This window comes from Coloeus monedula (genome assembly GCF_965178545.1).
Source record: "Coloeus monedula genome assembly, chromosome: 4".
Classification (NCBI taxonomy): domain Eukaryota; kingdom Metazoa; phylum Chordata; class Aves; order Passeriformes; family Corvidae; genus Coloeus; species Coloeus monedula.
In genome coordinates this window covers 9,491,215-9,517,745 of record NC_138784.1, presented here as the reverse complement: position 1 = coordinate 9,517,745, position 26,531 = coordinate 9,491,215, and the positions used below count along the sequence as shown (strand labels likewise).

The following is a 26,531-nucleotide window of genomic DNA, read 5'->3' as shown; positions in this document are numbered from 1 at the left end:
GGGACGTTTTGTTTGTCCCTTTCCTCTCAGACCTGTGCTTGGACCGTTTGTGTTGCTGTTTTTAAGAGCTGCCTTTAGCACAGGAGCTCAGACCTCTAGGGAATCTGCCTGGAATCAGCAAAATTGAAAGTGACAGATCTGCATACGGAACGTGCTGAATGTGTAACATCAAGTACTGTCCAAAGGAGGTATGAGCTCTTCAGGAAATCGGACTACTCCTGTGCTGGAAACATGGCTTTCAACTATTTGGAAAATTTGGCTGCTGGACAGATTTCCTTTTAATTATCTGTCTCTGAAGCCATTCCTAGCAGTGCTAAAAGCTTAGTGAAGGTAGTTACCTTCTCTGAAGGCCTGAAGAACACTCATTCCCTTGCATGTTTGTGCTATTGCCAGTACACTGAGCCAAAGATGCACACATTCCCTGGCTATGCCTATAGCCTGGATCCCATACCATATCTCTTTTCACAGAGCTGCCCCCAGGGCTGCCTCACCACCCCATATATACACAAAGACGTGGCGTGACCTGGTCTTCTCCAACTCTGCTCTAGGGGTGGTCACCCCGGCATTGTCCTTTCCCATTCATTGCCATTCTAATATTTGCTATTTATTTATTTTAAGCTGGACTCCACAGCTGCCCAAACAAAGTATCTTCTAGCAGAGTCAATCATCAGCACCTTTGGGGTTCATCATCCACCACCCATCCCCTGGTCTAGCAGGGAAGGAAAGGGGAAAACATGCACAAGCAAGGTCCTGCACAAGACAGGAACACTAAGGTAACAATCATGAGCAGGATACTAATCCTGGCTTCCTAATATGCTCATTGCCAGCGAGAACAGTAATTTCTTTGAAGTCCCCAGAGACTTGTAGCTTAAATGGACTTTGGCTCAGGTTGACTTTGCTTGATACAATAATTTGCTTTAACGATGTGAGTCAAATTGCTCCAGTTCCCTTCCCGTTTGACATGCAGCTGATTGAAGGGGAGGGTGTGGAGGTTGCAGTAGGAGGGAGGAAGAGGGAATAGTCTCCTTTGAAAGCAGATAAATGTTACCACTTCTAATTGCATAAAAATGAAAAGCTAAGCCATAAACTGGAGCGCAAGTCTGAGATTACTTGACACCCTGTTATTCAAATGCAGAATGCTGGATGGAGCAGATAGAGAGGAGCTTAGTGTTGGATAAGGCACTTATCTTCACTTGTGAAACCCCTATGTGTATGAGATGTCATTCCCAGCCTAGCAGAGGAAGATTAATGCACTCCCATCAGCACTAAAAGGCATGGACACGAGACTGTAACACCAGACCCACATGGCCCCTGATCTGTGGAGAGCTGACACGTCAATCTGGCCATAGCTCAGGCCCCTTTATCATGAAACATTTGAAACCCACCTGTCTGTCATGTACTGATGAACATGTAAAGTAATCATTTTGCTGTGAGAACTGACTTCCCAGTCCAATTAACCCAGTGGAAAGACTCCTGCTGTTTTCAATGAGCTTTGAATCAAGCCCAGGAGTGGCTGATAACACACACCGCATGTTCCTGCGTGGCCCAGAGGGATGGCAAATATTGCTGCTAATGTTTGGCAGCTCCTGTTAAAGCCAAAGCACACCAGAGTGGCTCCTCAGAGATGACTTGCTATGGAGTGACAGAAAATTGGCCTCGGTGTTAAAATCCAGAGCTGTTTTCAAAGTCAACTGGAATACATATTTTTGTGTCGGATTTTTCCTTTGAAAAATTCAATATGCAGAAACCACAATTGCTCCATGATAAGAGGTAAACAAAGAGAAGAACAAAGGGAGCTGTGAAAGGCGGTGGCGTGTTGCAATCTATTTGAATGTTTATCTGCAGCAACATGCAGAGGTGGATTCATACAGCCAAATTTAGGCAATGAGATGTTCTCAAGTTAGGAGTCTGGCCTCCCTGGGTGCCTCCTGTAGCTAATGGAGAGACAGGCAGGTCCGTGGGGTAATTCAATCCACCTCTGCTCTGAATCATCCTGGGAGGTGTCTGGCTCTTTCCTTGATGGTAGAGGAAACCTGGTGCACCTGGTTGCCTCCCTCAGGTGCATCTGGCAGCACTGTGAATGGACAGAAGACAGGACCCAGTGAAGAAGTCTACCAAAACTCAGGATGTTCTATGATTCTGTGAAAGATCAGTTTTTAATTCCCATTAAAATTAATTAGACATAGCCTGGTTGCTTGAATGGTGAGCTGCAAGAGAATTGGAAGGGAGGAAACGGGATGCTAAAGAGGCAGAGGACCAAACTCTGCTCTGTACCAGTGACCCACTGCATGCAAGAAACCCAAGCAGTGTTGGGGGAAATACAGCAATGGCAGTCTTTGTGCTGCATGGATTTTTGGGTTGCTAAATTGGAGCTGTAAGAGCCCCTCATAAACTGAAATAGTTCTGAGGTGCTGCACCAGTGGCATCCTTCTTCAGGCTGCTGGACTGAGGAGGGTGATGACACTGGTAGATGACTACAGTTCTTTCAAAGTGGGATAGTGTATCATCCTGAGTTGGAAGGAACACACAGGGATCATGGAGTCCAACTCCTGGCCCTGCAGAGACACCCTTCAATCCCACCCTGTGCCTGAGAGCATTGTCCAAACACCCTTGGAGCTCTGGCAGCCTTGGGGCTGTGACCACTGGCCTGGTGAGCCTGTTCAGTGTGTGACCACCCTCTGGGGGAAGAACCTTTTCCTGATATCCAGCCTAACCCTCCCCTGACACAGCTTCCACTTATACCAACCCACTGCTCTTCCTGAGGCAAAACAGCTTCTCCAGCTTTGTTTTGGGTTATCAGTGTACAACTGAGAAGAAAGCAGAGCAAAGGTGTTTTCTCAAACAGGTTAGGGGTTCAGCAGCACCTTGGGAAGAGGGAACATAATCTCTAGAGCTGCCAATGTGTGCTTGGGACTTCCAGGCAGTGAGGGTGAGTCACAGGGAGGGACAGAGAGAGAGAGAAAGAGAAGGGAGCTCAGATCTGGGAAGGTAGGGAGTGTGGGTGGAAGGCAATTACCATGAAAGAGCCAAGGGTGGCTGTGTGAGTCAATCAAACCCTATAGATACTAATAGTTATCATAAATACCAAAGAGGTTTTAGCAACCACAATTTTCAGAAAGTAATAAAGGAAAACTGTTTCCTGTGGTTAGAAGGACCAGAGAAGATGACGCGAGTGGAGGAAGAGGAGGTATCAGGACTGCAAATGCAAGGAAAGGGGTATTGTGGAGCATGACATAATGGAATATGGATTAGCAGCAATTATGTGGCATGGGCAACAAGATCAGATGATTAGCTTTTCCAGAAAGATGCTGTGCTGTTTTTCCCAGTAATCTCTTATTAAATGGGTGCTAGAATGCATGAACAATACAAGAAAACCCCTTCTTATTCTAATGGCTTTGCTTTCCATAACTCAATAAATTTTGCCCATAAAGCATTGCAGGACACTTTTTTTTTTTTTTTTTTCCTAGTGCTGCTTCATTTCAGTGTTGTGTCTTGCTTGCTTTGGTTTTTAGGTGGCACTGAATGTGAGGCTTGCAGTCTCAGAAATGTTTTTAACTCTTGAAGTTTCTTTTTGGGAGTTCTGTCAATGCAGAGATCACTGTTTACTGCTTTTACTTGCAACATTATCCCTTACTAGGGCCTGCACTGTGCATTGCAATAGCCTGTCAGTGATTCATTTATCTTCTTTCTTTAGAAAATGCATTGAAAGGTGAATAAGCATTATAACAATCTTTTTAGTCAGCTTTTAGATTTTCATAACAAAACAGACGTGAAATAAAAAAGATGGAAGTGCATCTTTGAAGCTAAGGCAGAAAAACAATGTCTAGGACAATCTAAAGTTTTCTCTAACCCTTTTAAAATGTTATAAAGCCTAAATTTTGGGCATTCCCAAAATTCAGAAGTGGGGTTTTTTCCCATTTCCTGAAGGACAGAATGCAGTGAATTTCAAGTGTAATTGTCAATAATGGACCTAAGCCATTTCAACTGATTCCATTTACAGGTGAAGTGTACCACTACTCAGAATGGATATAAGGGTGGGAAAGTGGGCCACAGATGAAAGTGAAGGCTATGCATACAAACCAGAGCAGGGAGGGAGAATTTTTATCTGAAATTATAGGAGGGATTGTTATGCATTTGATATGGTGTCAAGACTTCTCTTGTTCTGTGACAGGAAATTTCTGCCTCAATAATTTCAGATGAGACAGTTCAGAAGATGCTTAGAAAAGAGGCTACAGAAAGTGATGCTGCCCTGACCTTTCATAGTGTGCTTTTGAACATAGAGTTGCAGTTGGTATCCAAGTTGTGCCCAGATTTGGTATTTGAAAGCTCCCATTTGGGTTAAAGTTTCAGTCTAGTAGTTATTTCTTTTTTTCTGACAACTGCCAATGGATCCTGAATGTGGTTCCTACCTAAGTGTGCATTAGTGTCTGATCTCTAATTCAGTCACATGTTTCTACAGTATTTCTGCCTCGGGGCATTTACTTCAAGTGGCTTTGGGTTGTAGGCTTTCCTCAGGGGCTGTGTCAGGGTAAGGGCTGCAGAGGGGGAGCAGAAGGCTCCTCTGAGTCAAGTATTTGAGTGTTGCTATACGAAAGTCTTTTGGGTTTTGAGTGAGTAGTAGCTATTCCCTGTATTTGGTTGCTTGATTCAGGTTCCCAGAATGTGACTTGCTGAAACAGGGGGTGATCCCAGCTGCAGAAGAAGTCAGAAGGATCAGACAAAAAAAATTGTTTTGACGGCTGAAGTCCTAAGAGTTGTCAAACCGTGGACCAGTCAATACTTCGTAGCTAAATCTTGCTGAATATCTAAGGTGGGAGGAATAATGTCGCCTCTCCTCAAAGGGGTATTATGGGATGATTTTTCTGTGATTCTCTCACACATTGTATTGATCTTCACTATACAAAAGGCAAGGTCAAGCTCAGACTTTTCCAATAAAATGGAGTTTGAAATGCTTATAAAACCTGGGTGTGCACAGTGAACAAGGAGGAAGCAAGACAACGCAATTCCTCATCAAGGGGTGCATCCACCCTGTGCACCAAGTGGATGAGAGGATCCTGTGGAAAAAAAAAATTGTGTTGCTGTAGAACTGCAGGGGGCATTCCATTCCTGTGCATGCACAGGAGACAGGTGAATTCAAGTTTCCCTGTCAGTCCTTGTCTTGGCATTTTCTGACTTGCAAGTCCTTGACCTCATGACCTGAAAATGTTACTGTAGAGTTGCTTTCTATCACTTTAATATTATGTATGCTTAGAGAGGTTTGAATGGGAAGACTGGCAGAATGAACTAGGACATAAAACCCTGATGCAAACTGTCTTTTCGTTTTAGGGAACAGTTCTTTTCATGCTTAGTTTTCTGAGGCTTCATCTATGATGCATCGTAGTATATTGGCTCACTCACTTTTAAATTACCAAGTTAATTGAAGCCTGTTAAATCCTAGAGTTTAACAGTTTGGAATTTTAGAGGCATTTCTCAAATTCATCCATCATATTGCTCTAATGACATTGGTATTTGGCTTACTGCACCCCTTTCATTTTCGAAGGCTAATCCTTCTAGTCCTACTCAAAGTGAAGAGATATATCAACTTGGCCTGTTACACTGGACTCCTTTGTGTCAACAACTCAGTAAACAAAGAGACATATCTGGATGCCTTAGCAGGGAACAAAAAAAAAAGAACTACTTTGTGTATTGCCAAAGAAACAGAAGCGTTCATGGGGCAAATGAAAACTTTGCTACATGGGTGATGGAAAACTGCTAAGTGATAATTTCAGTGTTTGCTAAAGGTTGCACCCTGCTTACAAACTCTTGATTAAATCCATCCTAGCTCCTAAATGCTTGATCTAATTAAAACAAGGTGTATTTTTAGATAAAGATGTTAGAACACTCTGCAATATCTACGGCTGATTGCACTCTGCAAGAGCAGGGAAAGAAGGTGAATGGCTGGGTGTGTATGAACATAGGTACATGTGTACATGTGTGGCAGTATCTGAAACAAGGCGGAGTTGAGTCTTAGTTGAAAGAAGAAAATCAATCTCAGCAGTTTCTGGGTTTGCTTTGGATTATTTTTAAGAAAAAACCCTTGTAAAAGGTACAGCCTGCACAGCAGCTTGGCTGTGTTTCCCAGGGTAAGTGAAGAAAGGTGGTAGGTAGTAGAAGCAGGATATTGTAGCATGTATCTGGATAGAAGAGTGGTTGGCCAAAGTCCATTGAACAGAGATCTCCCAGCTTCACAATGAGCAGCCCAAATTCTGTCTAGAGCAGTATTAGCTGGGGGACATCACCACACCAGAGCTGCTGGGTGGCTGAGGAGAAAATAGATGTTGCGGCTTCAGCAGCAGCTCCCCCATGGGTCCCATCAGGCCACTTCTGTAACCAGTAGTAATTAACACCCCTATTTCCAGTGTTAGCTCCGTGGCCATGAGACAGGCCTGGAAAGGTCTTTCCCTCTGAGAGGCCCCTGGGTTGTGGCTAAACTTGCAGAGTGAGCACTGCAGTATCCTTTGAACACACAAAGAGAATGGGCAGCTGGGAAGAACCTAAGATAGGGAAAGAGATGGGGTAAACCTGGCCTCTTGCTGTTTACCTAACCCAGGGAAAAGCAGTGACATCAGTTAGTGAAGAAAGAGAAAGCATCTACATCTTAGGATGCCACTGTCAGAGTCATAGGGCAGAACTGAATTTCGTACTGCAGATGTTTCAGTTTTCTTTTTGGCTGTCATTTGCTCTTCTGTGACAAATGTGTGTGTCTGAACCAATGACTAGAGGCAGAAAACAGAAAAATTCATATTTTTATGTTTCAATTGGAATCGCTAGAGCAAACTGCTATGGGGAGTGATGAGCTATTCATCCTGGAAAGTGCTCATGAAAAATCAAAATCCATTCCAGCATGTGTTTAAAGCTGGGTTTCTCAGATGAATAATTTGTGACCTCTTCAGGGGTCAAAAGAGGATTTGGGTGATACTACAAAGTGTTACGTGGCATTGTGCAGCCCCTTGGTTCTTGAGAAAGAGGCAGTGCAGATATGGGTGTCCTGTAGTTGCACCAGCCAAGGCACAGCACCACAGCTTCAGTGTGTTGTAGGAGCTCAGCTCCTTCAGAACCATGGAATGTGCAGCAGGCAAGGATAGTGGAGCAGAGAAGAGGTGTGTTATTGCCAAGTGGGGAGTCAGCACTTATAAATTCACAAAACTTGTGCTGGATTTATACTTGGTGCATCTATGTTAAGAATTTGAGATTTAATACATTCAGGATGTCCTCCTCATCCTTAGTGGGAGATTGTTGATCCACAAACTAGCATTAGCATCCTAGGCATGTAACTAACATGTTAGTTAGTGTGTGTCTGTTTAACATGGCTGAATTTGAAAATTGTCCTTAAGATGGTACTCCTGAGCAACCTGAAGGAGATATTTAACATTTGCTGTGCCTACACTCATGTACCTTCTCTGGAGCTGGAAAGCACTGACACATGTTTGGCAGGAGTGAGGAGGATGGTTTGTTTTAGAATTACTACTTTGGCAACAACATCAGCTCAGCTGGGAAAAATCTATGGGCAGCTGGAGAGGCAAGACCACATTCCAGCCCAATACCTTTCTTCTGTGCGAATGAATAACAGCAGCTATAGCAAAAGTGATCATTTAAAAGAGTTTGAAAAGGATAATTTGGATGGTGGAGGGAAGCACTAAAACTGATGGTACTCTAATTTTTAATGCCTCTCCTTTTTGCTGTCAGCCTGTTTGTTATTGGTGGTGCCTATGTGAGAGTCAGTTGATATGTACCTTATAATTAATTTTTCAAATAAATGAATGCCTAGCACTCAGTCTGTAGCATGGAAGAGATTGCAAGTACGGGCAAGTCACTGTCCTGGCTTATGCTCTGTCTAGGAAGGTAAGAGATAAATGCAAAGAAGCAGGAAAGCAGCACAAGGTAAGGAGGTGGCTCACTCAAACCTACACAGCAGATCAGAGCCAAGAGTAGGACCAGATTTTGTTACTTTGATCCAGTATTGGAGCTGCTGGAGAAGTGGCTCTCCTCATCTGTGGACCTTCTGGAAGAATAGGAAAACAGGGAGAGAAAGTTTTGGCTGCTCTTCAGGACCAGGAGACTCTCAATATCCTGCACCTACTGGATGCATCCCTCCCACAACCTGCCTTAGGTTGTAAACATGGGAAGTGAACTGATGTTCTAGGTGTGAACAGAGCAGTGCAAGACCTGAGTCAGATTGCCTGATTTTCTATGAGTCTATGTCTCCAGAGGACAATCTCAGATTTTCATTTCAAATCCTAACCTATGGGAGGAACTGGCCTATCATTCCGGTGATTTGACATTATAGTCCTAAGGTCTTTCACTTAGAAAGACAACAGGAATGTAAATGTGAAATTCTGCCCTCAGTGTGTGCCATGGAGACTTCCCATGCCATTTAGAAGCTGTAAGACTCTGAAATGTGGGAGATACTAGTGCAGACAACTAAAACCAGCAGAACCAAATCTCGTGTCCAGCAACTGCTTGGGTTTGATCCTGTCTAAACATGTACATCTGCAGGAAACTAACAGCTTTCTACAAGCTCCCCTGTGGGTTTTCAATCCCTTCCTTTTACATTGTGCTGTAAGGGTTGGAATTGTCTCCAAAAAGGAATGGGTGATTCTTCAAGTTTCAGTAATCACCAAGGAGCTGAGCAAGAGTTTGGTTGACAAAGATATTGCATATGGAAGATGTCACTAAGTTAAAATGGTAGGGAGCCAATTAAGATACTTTTCATCAGCTTTTTCATTAAAATTCATTAAAACCTTTGCAAACTAGAAGATGTTTTGGATTAATTGCCACATTCAAATTCAAATCAAACAGCTTTTTGCATAGTTCTGTCCTTCAGTACTCACATCTTAGAGTACCACTTCTCATCTATTGCTAGTGCTTGGAATTTTCAATCTCTGATTTTTTAAGACTCTAGGCTTTTCTTTATTTCACAGAGGGTAGGTTTGAAGATTATTTCATTTGCCTATATAGTGTCTCACCATGCTCAAAGGAAGGTTCAGAATGTTTTGGATCCCACCATCAGCTGATGCCAATTAAGAAGACCTGATGGAAACTAACACATTGTAGCCAGGATAAGAGTAGAGTTCCTGCAGCAGCACTTAATTCCTTGATAAAGTTGCTGTACAGAAATTGCAGGAGTCTGGCTTTGATTCCTGGCTTCAGTAACTCACAAGATCATCTCAGGGCACTATTTCTTCATGTTTTCTTTTTAGTCAGTGTCAGGTTACAATTTGGCTGCTTTCTGCACAGCTTCCCTTATAACTTTACCCAGGCCAGGACAGCTGTAAGCTTGCAAGTCAACAGCTTGCAATCAAACCCAAGGATCTCAGCCACTAGGAAGACAGTCTGTCAATAAGAAAAAAATAAAAGCTACCCACCAGTTTGCCATGCTTCAGTGTCAGGGATATTTAATTCCACCCCCTCTTGGTTGGAGTAACAGCAGTTTGAAAATATTAGCTTACTTCTATGTCAGTTCACTGAATTTAGTGAAGCGTGGGGACTGCGGGTGGAATTTTGGTATTTTGTGCAGAATTTTAAACCCATGAAGATGCAAAGAATTCGTGGCCACCGAGATAAGTTATTATAGATAAATATAATACAGCTTCTCATTTTCACATTTTTGATTCAGATCATGATCAAACTGGTAGTTTGGAATGATGTGAGTTTGGCCAGCCTAGAGGTAATTTCCAGAACCCAGAACACCACAGCTGTTATCTATCATTGCCTCATTGATGGTCTCTACATAGAATTCAAGGACTTACTGGTTGTAGAACAGGAACTATCTCTTCATCCTCAGAGAAGATTTTTCCAGTTCACCAGCGAATACAGCAGTCATTGCATGTGGGTAGGGAAATAAGGGAGGTAGAACATCAGTTTCTAGAAACTTACCAGAAGAAGTGTGCCAGAATTTTTTTTCTCTCCTTTCATTCTTGCATTAAAAATTTACACCAACTGTATCTTATAAAAGCTGAACAAGAAGCTTTTTATAACTGAAAAAAAAGCCATCAGGCAAACACTGAATTATCACTTTTTTTTTTTTGGGCTATGTAGAGTTTTATTTTTCTCTGCAAGCCCTGTATTTGTCACACTGAGTCATCTGAGGTCAAGCGGCTCAATCTTCTCTGCCATAGTGCCCATCTTTTCTGGGATCTTGGCATGGGATCTTGGCAGGCTGGCACAGGGCAGCTGTTGGCATTCCCAGGCCCAGCTTGGCTTGGGTGCCCCTGGCAGTGCAGTCAGTGGTGCCTGGCATGGACCAGCAGCTTCTTCAGGCCACACCACGCCTCCTTCCCCTTCTTGTGCAGAGCTTCTCCTGGTGCTGTCACAGCTGGGAACACATCATGGACGAAGTGACACTGACAGTGGATAGCAGAAGGTTCACTCTATGAGACCTCTTTCTCCCAGTATTTCCAGTTTTCTCTGGTCTGTCCTATTTTATTCCTGGAATTTATTCCATTTCAGCCTTGCTGCAGACTTCAGTCAGTAGAAGTGACTTTAGTTGGCTGCAGTGTATTAGGACCTTACACCACAAGCTACTTGATCTCTCTTTTGGGTTTCCATTTTCCTTCTGAGTGACTGATTTTTTGGCATGGGAAACACTTTTATTCATGATGAACTTTTCTCTGTGTTAGAGATTTGTGCAGTGGTGTTGTTTGGACATACATGATGATACACTGCTGAACATTTGTCAGAACTGAGAATAATCCCTTCACCTAGAAACTGGCTGTCAGTGTTTGTCTTTCACTGAAATAGCACAGTGGTGGTTTTGAGCTAAATAACCAAACTGGATAGGGAACTTATCATGACAGTTTATGGTTCAAAAATAGTCCACGGTATAAAAATCATTATAAGGTCAAGTTTCCCGTTTGAAGTCTCTAGATCTGTGGATCCCATTTAGCTTTATTAGTAAAACAAGGAGGATCATCTCTTCTGTGCAGTGTGGATTAATTCATTACCATTTCTAGAAAGCCCTGAACTAGCCTATTTCATAAGTCTGGCTCTTTTGCCACCCAAAATTCTTCTATGGTAGGTTATGGGCAAAATCTATCCTGTCATCACTTCCCTTCTTCATTCGGGGAGCACCCTAAGAAACACTCTAAGCAAAATTTTACTCCTTTTCTTTTTGAGTTAAACCCATATTCACCTATACTTTGTATGCATTTCATACAGCTAAGTCATGAACATACAATATTTGTGTCCCCCGAATGAGTCCCAAAACAGTTGCAGGCCTCTGTTGGTGTGCTCAGTTTTACATTCATGGGATTGTCCTCTTGGGCCATAGAGTTAAATACCATGTCTAAACTCCTAGGTTGAATAGTTCGAATCTGAACTGTAAAATATCAGCCCTTTAGCAAGAAACAATCAAATCTGCTTAAGTAATCAGCAGGTTTCTTGCCCCCAGAATAAAAAAGCTAGGATGGTTTTTATAGAGACAAAATGCAGAAAAACTGTTTAAACAGAACAGAAGAATACAACATATAGTTAATGCTTACAGGGATTCTACACAGGCAAGTTTAATTATCTGATTTTCCATCAGTTCTTTGATTCTAAAAAATGCCAGAGGATTTTTAATACCACAAGAGATCAAGCCCTCTGTTTCATCTGTGGGAGGCAACATCAAACTGTAGGACATGCGTCATCATCTATCACCATCTAGTCTCATTGTGAATTAAGCATTTGTTATCTCCAGAGGAACTGGATTTTGGGTTAGCATGAAATCGCATTGTTTTGTTCTACAACAAAGACGCTGATTCTTGTTAGCTTTGGGGAGTTGGTTTGTGATATTTGGATTGTATTATCAGGATCATGAACCATATGGGTTAGTTATCAGATCCTTCATGAAATTATAGTTTTCCCAACACCAAACAAAAAACCCCAAAGGGGTGATTTTCTTACTCTCGTCTTTCTGTAAGACAGAAGGAATGCTGTAGATTTTTTTTCCTTTCTGGTGACAGAAAGTTTTGAAGCATAACAAACAAGATGCTTAGGGGAGTTCAAAAGCATACTTTAAGACATGGCATTAAGGTATTATTTATAATTTTTTTTCCCTGAAAGCATTCAAAACATTCTCTTCATTAAAGTAACTGAAGAAATACATATGTTGTTCCCTTAGTGTAACTAGTTTTTCCCTTAAAATAAAGATTTTTAGCATTCTGTAAGTATTTTTTAGAACACACCAGAAGACAGAATAAAAGCAATTGGCTTGGAAAACACTGGCCAGCACAGGAAGAGTCTTGGGAAGATGGATTTTGAACAGCATGAACTGTGATTTTTTTCCCTGTCTGTGGGGTGGGCTTCCCCACACAGAAAGGCAGTTTGTGTCTCATGGTCAAATTTTCAAAATAAGCAACAATTCTGTTGACCCTCCAAATGGGTGGCCAACTCATCACAAAGAATTGTCTGTCAACTGAGTAGATTTGTGAGAGGGGTGAGTAGTCCTACTTACGGACTGAACCCATGACCTCCTAATCCTATCTCATGTGTAGTGCCTGCCAGACTGTTCAATGGTCATTAGACCTGGGTGAACAATTTGGACAAAAAAAAATGGAGCCATTCTGGGGATTAAAGATCCAAAGAAACCAAAACCCAGCTCTCAAAGTTCCTTTGGGCTTTCAGTTTCCACTCAGTTTTATTTTATCATAATGTCTTTCCCATGCTGCATGGTTTTTTTCCATGGCAGTAAACTTTCATCCTGGATCATGTAGGCTATGCTAGGAAAACTTGTGGATATGGCACAAATGCTTTGTGTGTGAGGTACAGAAACTGGAGTCTAAAGATTCGTGTTTAATGGCATAACGCAATGGTAATCCAATAAAATCAGGCACTTTGATTTTTGCTAGGGGTGAAATGCTCAGAAGTTGGATTAAAAATGTAAACACTGGTTTAATTCTAGAAGTGTTACTGGAAAGAAACTTACATCATCCATGCTCTATAGAAAATCCATGAATTACAGAAAATTCAGAAGCATTGAATGGTTTGAACTGTAAATCTTAACTCCTAGGGTCCCTTGAACGTACAGACTGGCCTAGAAATCAAAGTGTGACAGTATTTCAGCCTGCAACTGAAAGACACATTTTCACCAATGCATGTAGTTCCTTACAAGAAAAACTTCTCTGGCTTTGTTTGGAGACACAAAAGAATGACTTAGTAAGGCTGGAAGTGATGCCACCTCATCCCCTTGGTTCACAGATCTCCAGTTGGAGCAATTCTCATTCTCCTGTACAGTCACTCCATTTCTCAGAAGTGCAATGAAACTAAAACACATCAAGCCCACTTTGGCTATGGTTTATTGGGAAAATTGATTCCTATGCTGTAATTCCACTCAATACTGCACCAAAACTTGGCGTAGATTTATTCAGGCAGTGTATCAATGCAAGGCAATATATGCAATATTTTTAAGACTCTTAAAATAGGTGCTTTTAAAACACAAGCTTTTTGTATTTTAGGTACTTAGTGAAGATACTTTTACTTGCCCCGTCTCAGACACTAAAACCTCTAATGTAAATAATAAGCACAATCTGAGGAAATTGTTTTTCTACACTTTTAACCATACTTCCCCTCCATCTGTCACATGTTCTCAAAGTCAGATGCTGCAAATCAAAGGAATGCTCATAACTGGACACTAATTGCTGAACAGCTACCGTTCCACTAATGAGGGGGTGAGACACAAGGAGCCAAAATACTTTTGGGCCCGTTTGACACAGCTGCAATCCAGTCCATGCAGGAACTGAAGAAGTCAGAAGCAATGGTAATTCACTGTAGAATGAGGACTAAAGAGCCACTTTAGGTCTCAACTCTATTGCACTAAGTGGAGCTAAAGGCGTCGGGTGACAAAAGAGGTTATCTTATTATTGTATTCCAGAGGAGGAGACGGGAGTGTAATTCCAGTCATGATGTTTAGTTTATCTTCTTGTGCAGAAAAGCTTGGACCAGTGGGAGGGAACGTTGAAAAGAGGGATAGAAATGATCAGAGGTCTCATGCATGAGAGGAAGATTTGAATGAGGGCTGTTTTGCTCTGCAGAAGATTTATAAACAACCTAAATGACAGTGCAAGGCCTGTAGGGACAAAATATTCTGTTCCCATTGGGTATCAGAGAAGAAACCCTGAGCTTCAATTGCAGAAATTTCATAGAATCATAGAAAAGAAATATTGGAATATTCTGAGTTGGAAGGGACCCACAGGAATCGTAAAGTCCAACTCCTGGCCCTGCACAGGAGAACCTCAAGAACCTCACCCTGTGCCTGAGTGTTGTTCAAATTCTCCTTGAGTTCTATCATCCTTGGAACCATGACCATTCCCTGGGGAGCCTGTTCAGGGCTCAACCACCCTTTTAGGGAAAATTTAGGTAGGATGATTTATTAATGGTACAAAGTACCTGGTAGGAGTGGGAAAGGTGTAGCTGATCCTGCCCAGGGAAGGTGGATGGACTACTGTCTCCTCACAGTCACTTACTGTCCTGTTTGCTCCCTTCTGTGAATCCTGTGCCTTCCCATCACCCCTCAGAGAGATGTGCTCACCACATTGCTTTCTCACCAAGCTCCCTCGGGGGAATGCAGCTCATTCAGTCCTCAGCGTTCATGGTCTCGTACTCTCCCAAAAGGAGCCTTTCCACATGCACACACAGGGGCCAGTTTTGCACACACAGCTGCCAGTCTGACATGCCTTGGCATGTGCTTTCAAAACCCTTGGTGCAGGAGTTCTGATGTAGTGCCTAAAGACAGGCATGCTCTTGGCCTAACACCATGTACGAAGGCATATCACATCGTTGGGGTAACCACTGGGGGAACTGAGGGGACAGACTGAAGATTTCACATCTTAGAGAAGGTCTGTGGCTGCCCTTGCCTATGACCACAACCCTTTTAAAACAAACTCTCCTTCCGAGTATGCCATAGTGCTTAACATATATTTAAGTCATTGAGTTTTAGGAAACTCTGATAATTTCTCATCTTCCTCATAGTTTGTGATGCTGTTGTTAGCTTAAGTTTTTCTTCTGTGGAACAGATAAATGCAATTCAGACAGAAAGGTTGCACTTCTCCATCAATTTCTGTTTCACCTAAGGGTAAAAATTTAAAAGCATCAGGGAGAAAAATGAGAGTAAATATTTGTTAGCAGTGAAAGAAGATTTCTCTAGGAGTGTGGGGCTAACTGAAGATGAAGAACAGTATGTGGCTCAGATGTAGCTGTTAAGCCAGGTTTAACCTGCTCTGGGTGCTCACTGGCTGACACTGTGTGTGCCACCAGCTGCCTATAGCCCCTGTAGATTTCATGCGACTCACTTTGGTGGAGCTGTTTAGTGCTGCCTCTGCAGGCTCAGCTATGAATCCCAAACAATCCTTATCGCTTACCTCTTTAAATCTCTTCACTCTTTGGATTGCGTGGCCATAAAGGGACTTTTTCAAATTATTAGATTCAGAGAGAGAACTGAAGGAAAAAGAAATTGAAGATGCCCATAGTCAGCAGCATCTTCAGTTTGAAGGCAAGAAGCAGCTAAATTGGGATCAATATGCCACATAACAGAAAGGCAGGTAAATGCCTGCATGTGTATGATTGACAGTGTGTGTTGGATCTTTTGAGAGAGGATTTTAGGAGAAGTATTCCATCCAGCTGCTTTCACAAGCTTATAGCGATTTGCAAAACACCAAGGACACACCCAGCATGGGCCACTGGGATAATAACACAGATGCACGATTTTTATGGCTGCATACCAAATTTAGAAACTCCCTCTACAAAAACAACTCAAAATGACTTTTGCTAATCCTTCTGAACACCTGGAATAGACTCAACAAGCCAGGGAACTAGAAAAGTTACTGTGTGGTTTACCAGGCCTCTTACATCACTCAGAATTAAAATTTTGAAATAAGTAGCTGAAAGAAACCTTAGAAATTCATAGATGGTCCTGTTTGGTATCACATTATTTTGTGCCAGTGTTGACAGTTCAGATTATAAAACAGAGAGCTTTTGTTCACAGAAAGCCCACATGCTGCATACAATAATGTTTTAAATGCTTGGAAATCTGCATAGGAAATAATCTTTTGTATTCTGCAGTTTCTGAGGGGTTCACCCTTTTTTTCCACACTTGAGGATTTCTCAGACTGCAACTATTTTATAATAATATCCAACTTCTGGGTACAGATTTGAAGGTCTGATCAGACTGGTGATCAAACCCTATTTCCTTTCCTATTTTCCTATAACCAACATGTATAATCTCAAGTAGACAAATTGTCTCATAACTTCAATAGGTTAATCCATGTAAGGAGCTAGCCATAAGTTTTCTATCTGATGGATCAGAATTTCTCTTTGTGTGACCACCAATAGCCACTGGGAATTTTGCTGGGTGCAGGGAATGCAGGCCTGCTCCATGGAAGCGCCAAGCAGTTTTGCTTACAGCTGGTGTGGTGGTACAAGATAGACTGCAAATAATTTTCTCATAGGGAAACAGACTCAGAAAATGAGAGATAAAATTAGTTAACACACTAAGAGACTATTAAAAAAAATTATATCCAAGTGATGTTTGCTATTTGCTTGAAAATATGTTGCATTTTTTTCTTTTCAGTAACTATTAACTAAAAATATACAAAACCTACCAAGTGCAGCATTTCTGCACTCTGCATTTCTTAGGCAACTACCTTAGTGTAACACCTCTACCTTCTTAATTTATTTTGGGATCTGGCGTTTAGCATGAAGTCTTTGTACAGGGACATATTCTGGTGCATTGACTTGGGCTGAGTTGCAGCTGAACAGCAAATTTTCCATGGAAGCAAATAGAACTACATGACCAGGAAAACACAAAGGGTGTCAGCCACGCATCTAGCACCTTGAAATCTGCAATAGATCTCTTGTATTTAATAAGGTGGTCCTAAAATAATTTTCCTTCCTAAACCAGGCTTTGCAAGAGCTTAGCTGAGCTATGCAGGCTGAAGGGGACTTTCAGGGCACTTTTGTTTGAAGTAGCAGCCAGCCCAGGGAGCTCATTCAAAGCTGCCTGTGCAGCCCTAGCACAACCTCCTGGCTGCCAAACCTGTCCTGGGAGCAGAACATGTATCCAGGCAATCAGCCTGTGTCAATCTGAGCAACCTGCTCTATTGGAAAGTGAGGCCCTGGCACAGGTTGCCCAGAGAAGCTGTTGCTGCCCCATCCCTGGAAGTGCCTGATGCCAGGTTGGACTGGGGCTTGGAGCAACCTGGTCTAGTGGGAGGTGTCCCTACCCATGGCAGGGGGTGGGACTGCATGGGCTTTAAGGTCCCTTCCAATCCAAACCATACCATGACTCTGAGGAGCAGAGCAGCAGCTGTTTCTTTTCAAGGTGATGTGGAAGGTGCATTCTCCTTCCTGTCCTTGGTACTGGAAATGGAGAGTACATTCGACCTATGTCTCAGACAGAGGTACTTCTGCACCACCAACCAGCCTCATGCAGGCACACCACCCATATCTGGTGGGATATTGCAGCTCTCCAGTGAGGGAATAAACTCTGAAATGAAATATAAAAAATTTTTAAAACCCCACAGTTTTCCCCATTCTTACCCGTTCATGCTAAGCCTGGAGAGGTCCATGGTTTCTGCTTCTGGGACTTGGTGTTTCTTTTACAGTTTTCCCCACATCTTGAGAACAATGCAAGTGTGTTCACTATGAATGAGTGTCCCCCAACTACTGTAGTTTGAGGGAAAGGTGAGAGTGGGTAATTGAGGAGGAAAACACAAGGGCTCAAGGCTTCACAACCAAACTGGGACCATGTCAAGGTGTCTGGTCCCCCTTGGATGGTGCCAAGGATGTACCCACTCCTCGCACTCACTTCCTCGCCTGCTGCACACCTGAGCAGGAGGAGCTGCCCTTCTGATGATCTGTCACCCCAAAGCTTCAGCAGCTGTAGAGAAACATCAAGAGAACTCATTCTGCTCCCCGTCCCCCTGACAACGATCTTGCCTGAGGCATTTAGAGCAGATGAGAACAAATGCTGCTGCTGGTTTGAGCAATGCTCCCATTCCAGATGTAGGAGCCAGTAAGTAAACCTGACAGCACCAAGCTTATGGGTTTTTGGTTTTAATTTTGCTCGCAGATGTTACTTAATTCCATATCCTGATTTTTTATGGCCTTAGGAAAGATTTACCACCATGAAAACAGTGGTGAGGGCAGGAATAAAAGAAATAAATCATGGCTCGTAATAGTGGGGTATTCAGTGGATAAAAATTCAGTGTCACTGACAAAGAGAATTAATTTTTTTTCTCCTCTGCTGCTAATTCAAGACCAGTAAGACTTGTTTTGTGGTCATATATCCATGCAAAAATAGCGCTTTCAGTGGTCATTTAGTCTGAAGCACACATTGTGGGAGGGGTCAATGTGGCCTCCCCACCTTAACGACAAAAGAACATCTGAGACAACTTTGTATGGCTTTTTGGGTGTACCTCAGAGCTCCATACAGACTTTGATCTTCATGATTAACAGACACTGCAATGGAGTCTTAAAATTTTAACACAAAAGACTAAATTCTCCAACATAATGGCTCACCAGTAGACTTTCAGAATTTATTCTCATTGGTTGCTCAGACTAACAAAAATGAGTTCCTACCTGAACCACGATAGCAGTAAAGCCAGTTGATTTCACTTCAAGAAGGAAAAGTCTCCCTTTCCTGTAGACCCACTATTAAATGCTTTCCTCTTTCAATTTTTGTATCATATCTATGGAAGCCTCATGCATGCAAAGCCAAAAATTTAAGATCTATCATAAATGTTTAATGAAAAATATCACAAAGCATGTATTTTAAGATAGATTCCAGTAACAGTCCACCCTAAAGATTTTAAAGCCACAGTGCATACCTGGCATTTTAGAATGAGCTAACCCATGGATAACTGCTTCTGTGCAGGGCATCTGTGGTAGGACTGTGACACGCTTTCATCAGATCTGACAAATTAAGCAGGGTATGGTCTTGATGAATCTTGGACTTTGCCTGAAGACTTCCTCTTTCTCTTTTCCTCTTAACCTGTTCCCCAAAGAGAACAGACTGCTAAACTTTGGTTAGAGCCAAAGTATGCACTTTGCTTAAGTTTAATTAAGGCTAGGAATTGATAAAGCTTGGAAAATGCCCATATCTATACATACGCCGCATGTGATTGGAGAAAGTTTATTTGTTCTTATTTACTGTATGAAAAACATGACAAAACCATGGACTTTACATATAGAAGTGTGAAAATTTTATTTTTCTATGATACTGGACTGTTTTCTGCATAGACACAGAAAATCTGTGAGTTATCTCTTCCAGCCAGTTTGGTGTTTCAAAGTTGCATTCCACGCCAGGAGAACTGCAATATTCCCCCGCCAGTTACTCTGCAAGGGAACTTTGTGTTCCACTGTGGTGGGTTGCTGCTCAGCAAACAGCTCTGTGCCTCTCTGTCAGATATCAGTGTGGCTCTTTCTAGTGCTAAGGAGAAAAAGAAATGGAGTGGAAGGCAAATTATAGTAATATATATATAATAATATATAATTATAGACAACACCAACTGTGAGTGCTTAACAGGCATCTTGGCATTCAGGAATGGACTTTGTTGTTACTGAGGGTGGAAGCTGCTTGGTACTTTGCACGGTAAGGTGTGTGCATGTTTGCAGAACTGAGCTGGTAGGTCCTGCTAACGGTGTTTATAGAGACAAAATAAAATAACAGTGTGAAACAAAATTGTTTCAGTTTGATTTCTAAATCTGATTAAATTTTGGTTGTAAAAGGAATCAAATAGTTTTATATCAACACAATTTTTCATTAAGCCTATTCAGATAAGTTCAATTACACCATGTATGTCACCACCTTCATCACTGACAAGACCAAAGCAGGCATATTCCAGCCTTCCATGAATTGCTCAGGAGAATGCCAGAACTGCAGCCTTCCTGCAGCTTTCCAACACTGGCCTACCAAAAATTCTTGAAACACAAATTCCTTTGGAATTTGCCACACTTCAGATATTTTAACACCTGATTTTATTTTCATTAATTTTTATATCCACAGGATGTGTTTTCCACCATATAACAAGATGCCCCGAGAATAAAGTGTTTTGAGACAAGAAAGAAAATCTTCGTTATACAGTAGTTTTCCATGAAAATTCAGGAGGAGTGAATGTCCAATGAAAATGGAAATGTGAATTTGCTACTGTGACCTTTACAATAGGACACATGAGGCATGTGAGGCATTTCTGTTCTCCGCGAGCCTTTCTTTGGTGTAAAAAAATTGAATACAGGTAAACTACAGATGTAACAGTCTTCAAGATATCCTGCTGCTACATATCAAGTGTTGCCTCACTGACAGATTAATAAAAATTATTGTAGTGGACCAGTCATACAGCAAATAAGATATGTGTCAAAATCAGATTTCTCTTGCTCAGTGAACAGTAGGAATTCGCAGGAGGCTGGTGCTGGTTGCTGGTGCTCATCTGTGAACATGGCTCCCAGGCAATGTCTCCCCTCCTTCTCCTGAAGCCTAATGATTCACTGCTGGCTTCATAGCAACCATCCCAGCTGGCAGGTAGGGGAGGGTGTGATCCAAGGCTTTGCTGGTGTTCCCCCCATCACTATGGCATACAGGGATAGGGGCCATGCCCCCACACCTCTCTCAAGCAGGCATTTAGCCAGAGGCATGTTCTGCCCTTGTGTGAGTCATCCCCTCAACTCACCTATCCTGCCACTTTCATTCCTGACCATGCCAGCAAGCACACTACGTAGGATATCAGGTACTTTTTTGGGTATCAGGTACTTCTTTGAGCTCCTCAAAGAAATCTCTGCCTTTCATTTGGTGGGAATGAACAGGTTGCTGTGTGCAACCCTCAGGGCCGGAGCCCCAGCAGAGGGAAGAGCACCACAGGGTTGTACCACCCAGCCTTACTGGATTTCCGCTTCAGTAACATATGTGCTGAACAACAATTTCCCAAAGCCAGGGTGGAAAACAAAACTGAAAGCCTAAACATATGCAGATGGCATTCAGAGCCCAGGACACTCCTGCCAATTTCTGCAACTGATACACACTCAAAATATTTACTTAGGAATTCTTAATTAAGTCAACCATTCAGTAGTGGTGTACGATTTCAGATGTGTCGCAGTGTCACCACAAAATACCTCAGTGGTTCCTGCTAACAAAGAACCCACTATGTGGATTTTTTGTGAGAGGTGGTTGGGCAAGTTTTCGGTACAGTGTGCCAAAAAGCTGCACAGCTCCCCTGCTGATAATGGGATTCATGTGGATAAAATCCCTTCATTCCTTGCTGAAAACAAACCCCCTGTCCAATAGCAGTTTCAGGTGAATATCGAGAAGCAGAGCTGGGGTGGGATCTCAGTGACCCTACAGTTGCCTATCCAAGGGCTTGCAGTAAGCCTGGCTCAGTGGGAAGTGTGCACTGTGCTGTTGTGCAGCCAGGAATGCAAATGAAGGAGGGTGCTGGAGGAGAAGAAGTTCCTGAAGCCAGTCCTGGGCTCCAATAAAATGTAATTTGCCCAGGCAACATGGATTAGCAGAGAATTTTTAAAACAATTTAAAAACTTTTTTTAGCCAAAAGGTTAAAATCAACCTGTTTAAGCGTTTCATCTGTATACAATGTGTTGTTGGCTTAATCTCTTATTTTACATCTTTTGTCATGTATTTGTCAGAATGGTATATTAAACTCCTTGGAGAAATATCAGTACACATCTCTGCCTGTGCAGGAGCTTGGGGACAACTCCAAAGATTGGTTAGTTACTGCTCTTCATCTATAAGTGTACAACTTTGTTGCATAATTTTATCAAAGTTCAGATTCTTTCAACAAGAATAAAATTTAGAATTTTTTTTCTCATGTGCTTGTACAGCTGTCCATTATAAGGATTTACTTTATGTATTTTCCACTTGTGCAAAGACTCTGTAAACTGCAGTTCACATGATGACCTTCCTATACGTGAAATTAATCAGAAGTTGCAAGGACCTGATAACATTGGAAATCAATGAAATGACTCACGCTCAAGTTAAGCAAATGCTTGTATTTGCAAATATAAAATGGAGACTCAAGCAAGCCAACCAGGAATGAAGAGTACATTTCTCTTCCAACAAGCAGTTCTTAAAACTCAAGTGGCTTTAGTGTTTAATTTCTGAAGCATTTCAAAGACCTTTACTTTTATGACTTACTTAGAATATTTAATAATTTTCGTTTCACTTTGTGAAAAGGGAAGCTGGAGTTGCTTAGGTCCTACAGAGGAGATACAACTGTAACAGGAAATACATTTGCAGGGAGAATTTTCTCATTTTGTGACAGGATTCATCTGTCTTTGCATAAGTAAGCAAGCATTATTTCAGAAAATAAGCTGAAACTTGTCTCCCACTGCCGTGAATTTCTGCTTGCTGTGACACAGTCCTAGTTATTTTTTCAAAGGAAAAAACCCTGATATTTCAAAATTCTTATGCAGAGACCACGCCTTCCAAAACCTTGTTCATCAGGTTTAATTTGATGGAAGTTTGAACTACAAGGTCCTATCCAAGCCCAGATCTGTGGAGTTTTTTTGGTTTGGTTTTTGTTTGTTTGTTTGTTTGTTTGTTGTTGTTGGCTTGTTTGGGTTTTTCCTGTGGTTTTTTTGGTCGTTGTTTTTTTGCTTTTTTTTTTTTTTTAATTCGGGTATAACTCTGTTTATAGCCATTGCTCAATTTCAGTGCTGGTGTTTCTCTTGGATTAATGGCATAGGCATGAAGAAACATGAAGGCTCTCCATATTCCAGACACTAATGCCTTAGGATTCTAAGGACACTAATTCCTCAGGAAATGTGCCATTATTCCACTAGCTCTGTTTATCTGGATAAGCCATGTGGATGATGTTTAATTGGATAGCCCATGTGGATGACCCAGCAGAAGACTCTGAGGCGTGTGGAGACTGTCGTGGTGCAGGATGGTTACAATTACTGTAAACTGCATCAGAAATCTTAACAAAATGACACACTCAGGAGTTTCTGGTGATAAGAATCAAGGAAATTTGCACCACAAAGAAAGATTAGATGAAAGAAGATGCCAAAATGTGGCATGGAGGATCTGCCTTTTGACAGCTATAAAGTAAAACAATCTCCATCTCATAAAAAAAATGACGTAGACTTCAACCTGCCAAGGGGCAGGGGCAGTGCACAACCCTCCCAAATGTGTGACTGATGCACAAATTGAGGGATGCCACAAGAAATAGAGGAGAGGAAGCTTGAAATGCTGTTGGGTGCATTTCTTTAATAAAAATAAAGTTTTCCAAAACCTCAGTTTCATGATTCAGCATTTCTTTTGGCACTGTAACAATTTAAAAGTAGGCTAAACAAGACTGAGGGGATATGCTGGTAAGTTCAGGCCAGAGAGGGGGAAGTTTCTGGAAGTAATAATAGAAAAACTAAGACCCCTTCAATGCCCAGTAGTTGCAGTTTAATTGTTTCAATACACGTTACAAGCACACAATAATTACGACACCCTCACGATACCTTCTGAGGCAGATATGATCATGCTTATTTTCTGGACAAATAAACTGACCCACTGTCAGTTTGACCAAGGTCTGCTCCAAAAACAATGGGAAACCAAAGAATATACTCTTTAACCTAATCATGAGACAGCAGTAATGTGTATGAAGCAAGCAACTTAACTGAAAATTATATGTTTAGATGCTGTGGCCAATTCTTGCTTTCTTTTTTTTTGAAAGTCGTAAGGTTTTGCTGCTCAACTTGAGAACAGTTAGTGGAAACTCTGGAAGCCCACCAGTTTAAAAAAAATGATGTCAGGAAGTTATTGCATGGTTTTTATCAGTTTTTAATTTAAAAAAAAGTATTTATATAACATACAAACAATTTTTAGATGTAATTCTTCCTAGTAAGATGGTGGCATAGCCTCAGTAACTTGATGACTGTCAGGCAGCTATGAGACCAGAACTGTATGTCTTGTGCATGTGCTAAGCATCAAATGGAATGATGAATGCCTTGTGCATGTTTCTTTCTTAGGAGTCAACCCCAGATTTCCTCAGGATTAGGTTTTCCTGGAAGGGTCAGTGTCTGAAGCAGAAGTGGAAATGGGTTACCAGGCGGGAAGGTCTTGCAGGACGCTTGGGCACCTGGTCTGTCCCAGGGAACTGGGCAAAGCCATGTGGAGGGGATGGGGTAAGAATGGGGCACAGCATTTTAGCATCATCAACGAGTGCATGTTTCTGAATTTGACACAAAACATCTATTAAGGAAAAATGCTTTCCTTTGTGTTTTACTGCAATATTTTCAGAACGTTCATCCTACTTTGTGTGGGAAGCGGATGAAGTCAGAGAGAGAAAAGCTCCATGACCTTCCAAAGCAAATAACACTTTTACTTTTCAATATTGAAAAGTGTCTGATTTTTTTTTTTTTTAAAGTTAAGTATTGATACTTTCCTCTGTGATTTTCATTAGCTTTTGAAGCCATAGCATTAAGGTCATAAGCCACTGTAAAGAGAATCTTACCCCTATATCAAACTCATAATACTTTTTTAAGATTATCACATCTCTTGGAAAGTTCTGATTTAAAGACATCACTATTTAAATTTTTTTCTTTTTCTTTTTTTTAAATGGAGAAACACTTTTTGTCAGAAACAAAACCTTAGTTCAAAACCTGCATGAATCTCAGGGGCTCTTTGGTTCCAGTTAATGCTCCAGCTTCATTGCTCAGCACCCAGAGGAACACAAATTAAAGCTACAGGTCTGAGCACTCCTGCTCCAACACTGAGAGTGGTCAGACTGCAACTACCTTTTGTTCTTACTTTTGTTTAATAGGCAGAACAACAGGGCATGTGTTGATACCTTATCTCTATATCCATACCCATCCCCCCCCCGCCCCTGCCATAAATAAAAAACCCCCAAGTGGTGAATTTCTCATGGATTGTTAACTTTGGAAAAGATGCACAAATACCTATTAAAGGCAGAGGGAATCATCATGGAATTGCCATTCCACAGGAATAGCAGTATTTCATTTTGGCCAGGGAATAGTGCTCCATTTCACCCTCCTTGGTCTGGCTTTACTGTAGCTTATTGAAATGGCAAAATTAAACACTCTGATTTCATTGAAATGCAGCATTTATGTAATTTTGCAGTGATGAAGTTGATAAGTTCTTATGTAATTCTTTAATTTTGTTTAGTCAGCATTTCCCCAATGAAGCATTTCCAGTGGGAAATTTTTAATACTAAGATGAAAGGCTTAGGCTGGTGTTCAAGAGGGAAAGTAGAATCATGGGGCAGTGTCTGCTTGTCCAGAGCCACCTGAAGCATCTCCACATGGGCCTGGTGGCTACTCAGTAGATGTGACCAGAGGCATCACTGAACGTGTATCCATGTTTTCCCATTTTTTTCCCAAAATATTACCATTTAAAATGTAGCCTGTAAAGATGTTGAAAAATGAGCCTGTGGAGATGTTGAAAAGTGAGCTGAAAAATGAAAAATAAATACACTCAAGTGAAAACATATGGCAGGTGCAAGTTATATGCAAACTTCATAATGAATTCTGAAAATATACTTGAAGAATGAGAACTGCAGATATAGTCTGGATGGCACATACTAAGACTCACTCCTATGTACTCCATGATGTTTGCCAGATCTCAAGTACAGTTATGCTGGTGAACTTCATTAATCATTCAATACCCTGAGCCTAACAATGGGCAAGAGTGGTGCTAGTGTCAAGTCATTTTCTAAATTGTGCTTAACAGTTCCAAATGAGGGGTGGATGAACTGGCTGCAGTAACTAAAACACTAAGCCTGAACCCGCATTCAAAGTAGACATGAATTTCAGAGATTTGTGGATGATCACTTGTCACTATTTTTCTTTTAAATAAGTCTTGCTTTCCACATCTCACAAGCTGATGTCTCTGTGTAGGACTGGAAACAAAAGTGCCAAAATTCCATTTCTTTGTTTTTTCTGGCACAAATCAGATCAGGAATTACTGCAAGATTTCCAGGCTCCTATACCAGACCAGAGACATTGTGCCAAGTTGGCATAATTACAGTAACTCAACCTCCAACCCTTCCTCTTTTGCACAGTGCCTTGCCAGCCACACAGCAGCACCTGGTCACCTCAATTTGGTTATAACGTGTCTTTCTGCTTTTTTCCTCAGAGCTTTGTCATCCGTGGTGGCTTTAGGAGCTAATATAATCTGCAACAAAATCCCAGGCCTGGCCCCTCGGCAGCGAGCAATCTGCCAGAGCCGCCCTGATGCCATCATTGTGATCGGGGAAGGGGCACAAATGGGAATCAATGAGTGCCAGTACCAGTTTCGGTATGGGAGGTGGAACTGCTCTGCACTGGGAGAGAAAACAGTCTTTGGACAAGAGCTTCGAGTAGGTAAGGGTGTCTCTAATACGGTGCTGTAGGGATCTGTTTGAGATGGTTTTCTTTTGCCTTTCTTGCTATGGTCCTGCAAAGGTTTATAACCCTCAGAGTTCAACTGTGATGCTCCCAGAACAAGTGTGTTTCCACTCGCTGAAAAGTAACTGGCAAGACACATGAAATCTCCAGTGATCTGTAGATGAAGTCACTCATAT

At 41.7% G+C, this 26,531-nt stretch overlaps 1 protein-coding gene across 2 annotated transcripts in view; it reads left to right on the top strand.

Annotated features, from left to right (window-relative positions):
• The window catches only part of WNT7B (Wnt family member 7B), a gene marked incomplete at both ends in the record, with an annotated part of 91,235 nt that overhangs the window by 25,792 nt on the left and 38,912 nt on the right, over positions 1 to 26,531 (top strand). For both annotated transcript variants that reach the window (XM_082281199.1, XM_082281198.1), the window contains one exon: positions 26,105 to 26,331. In XM_082281199.1, the coding sequence (XP_082137325.1) occupies positions 26,105 to 26,331 (227 nt within the window). The remainder of the gene's footprint in view (positions 1 to 26,104; positions 26,332 to 26,531) is intronic.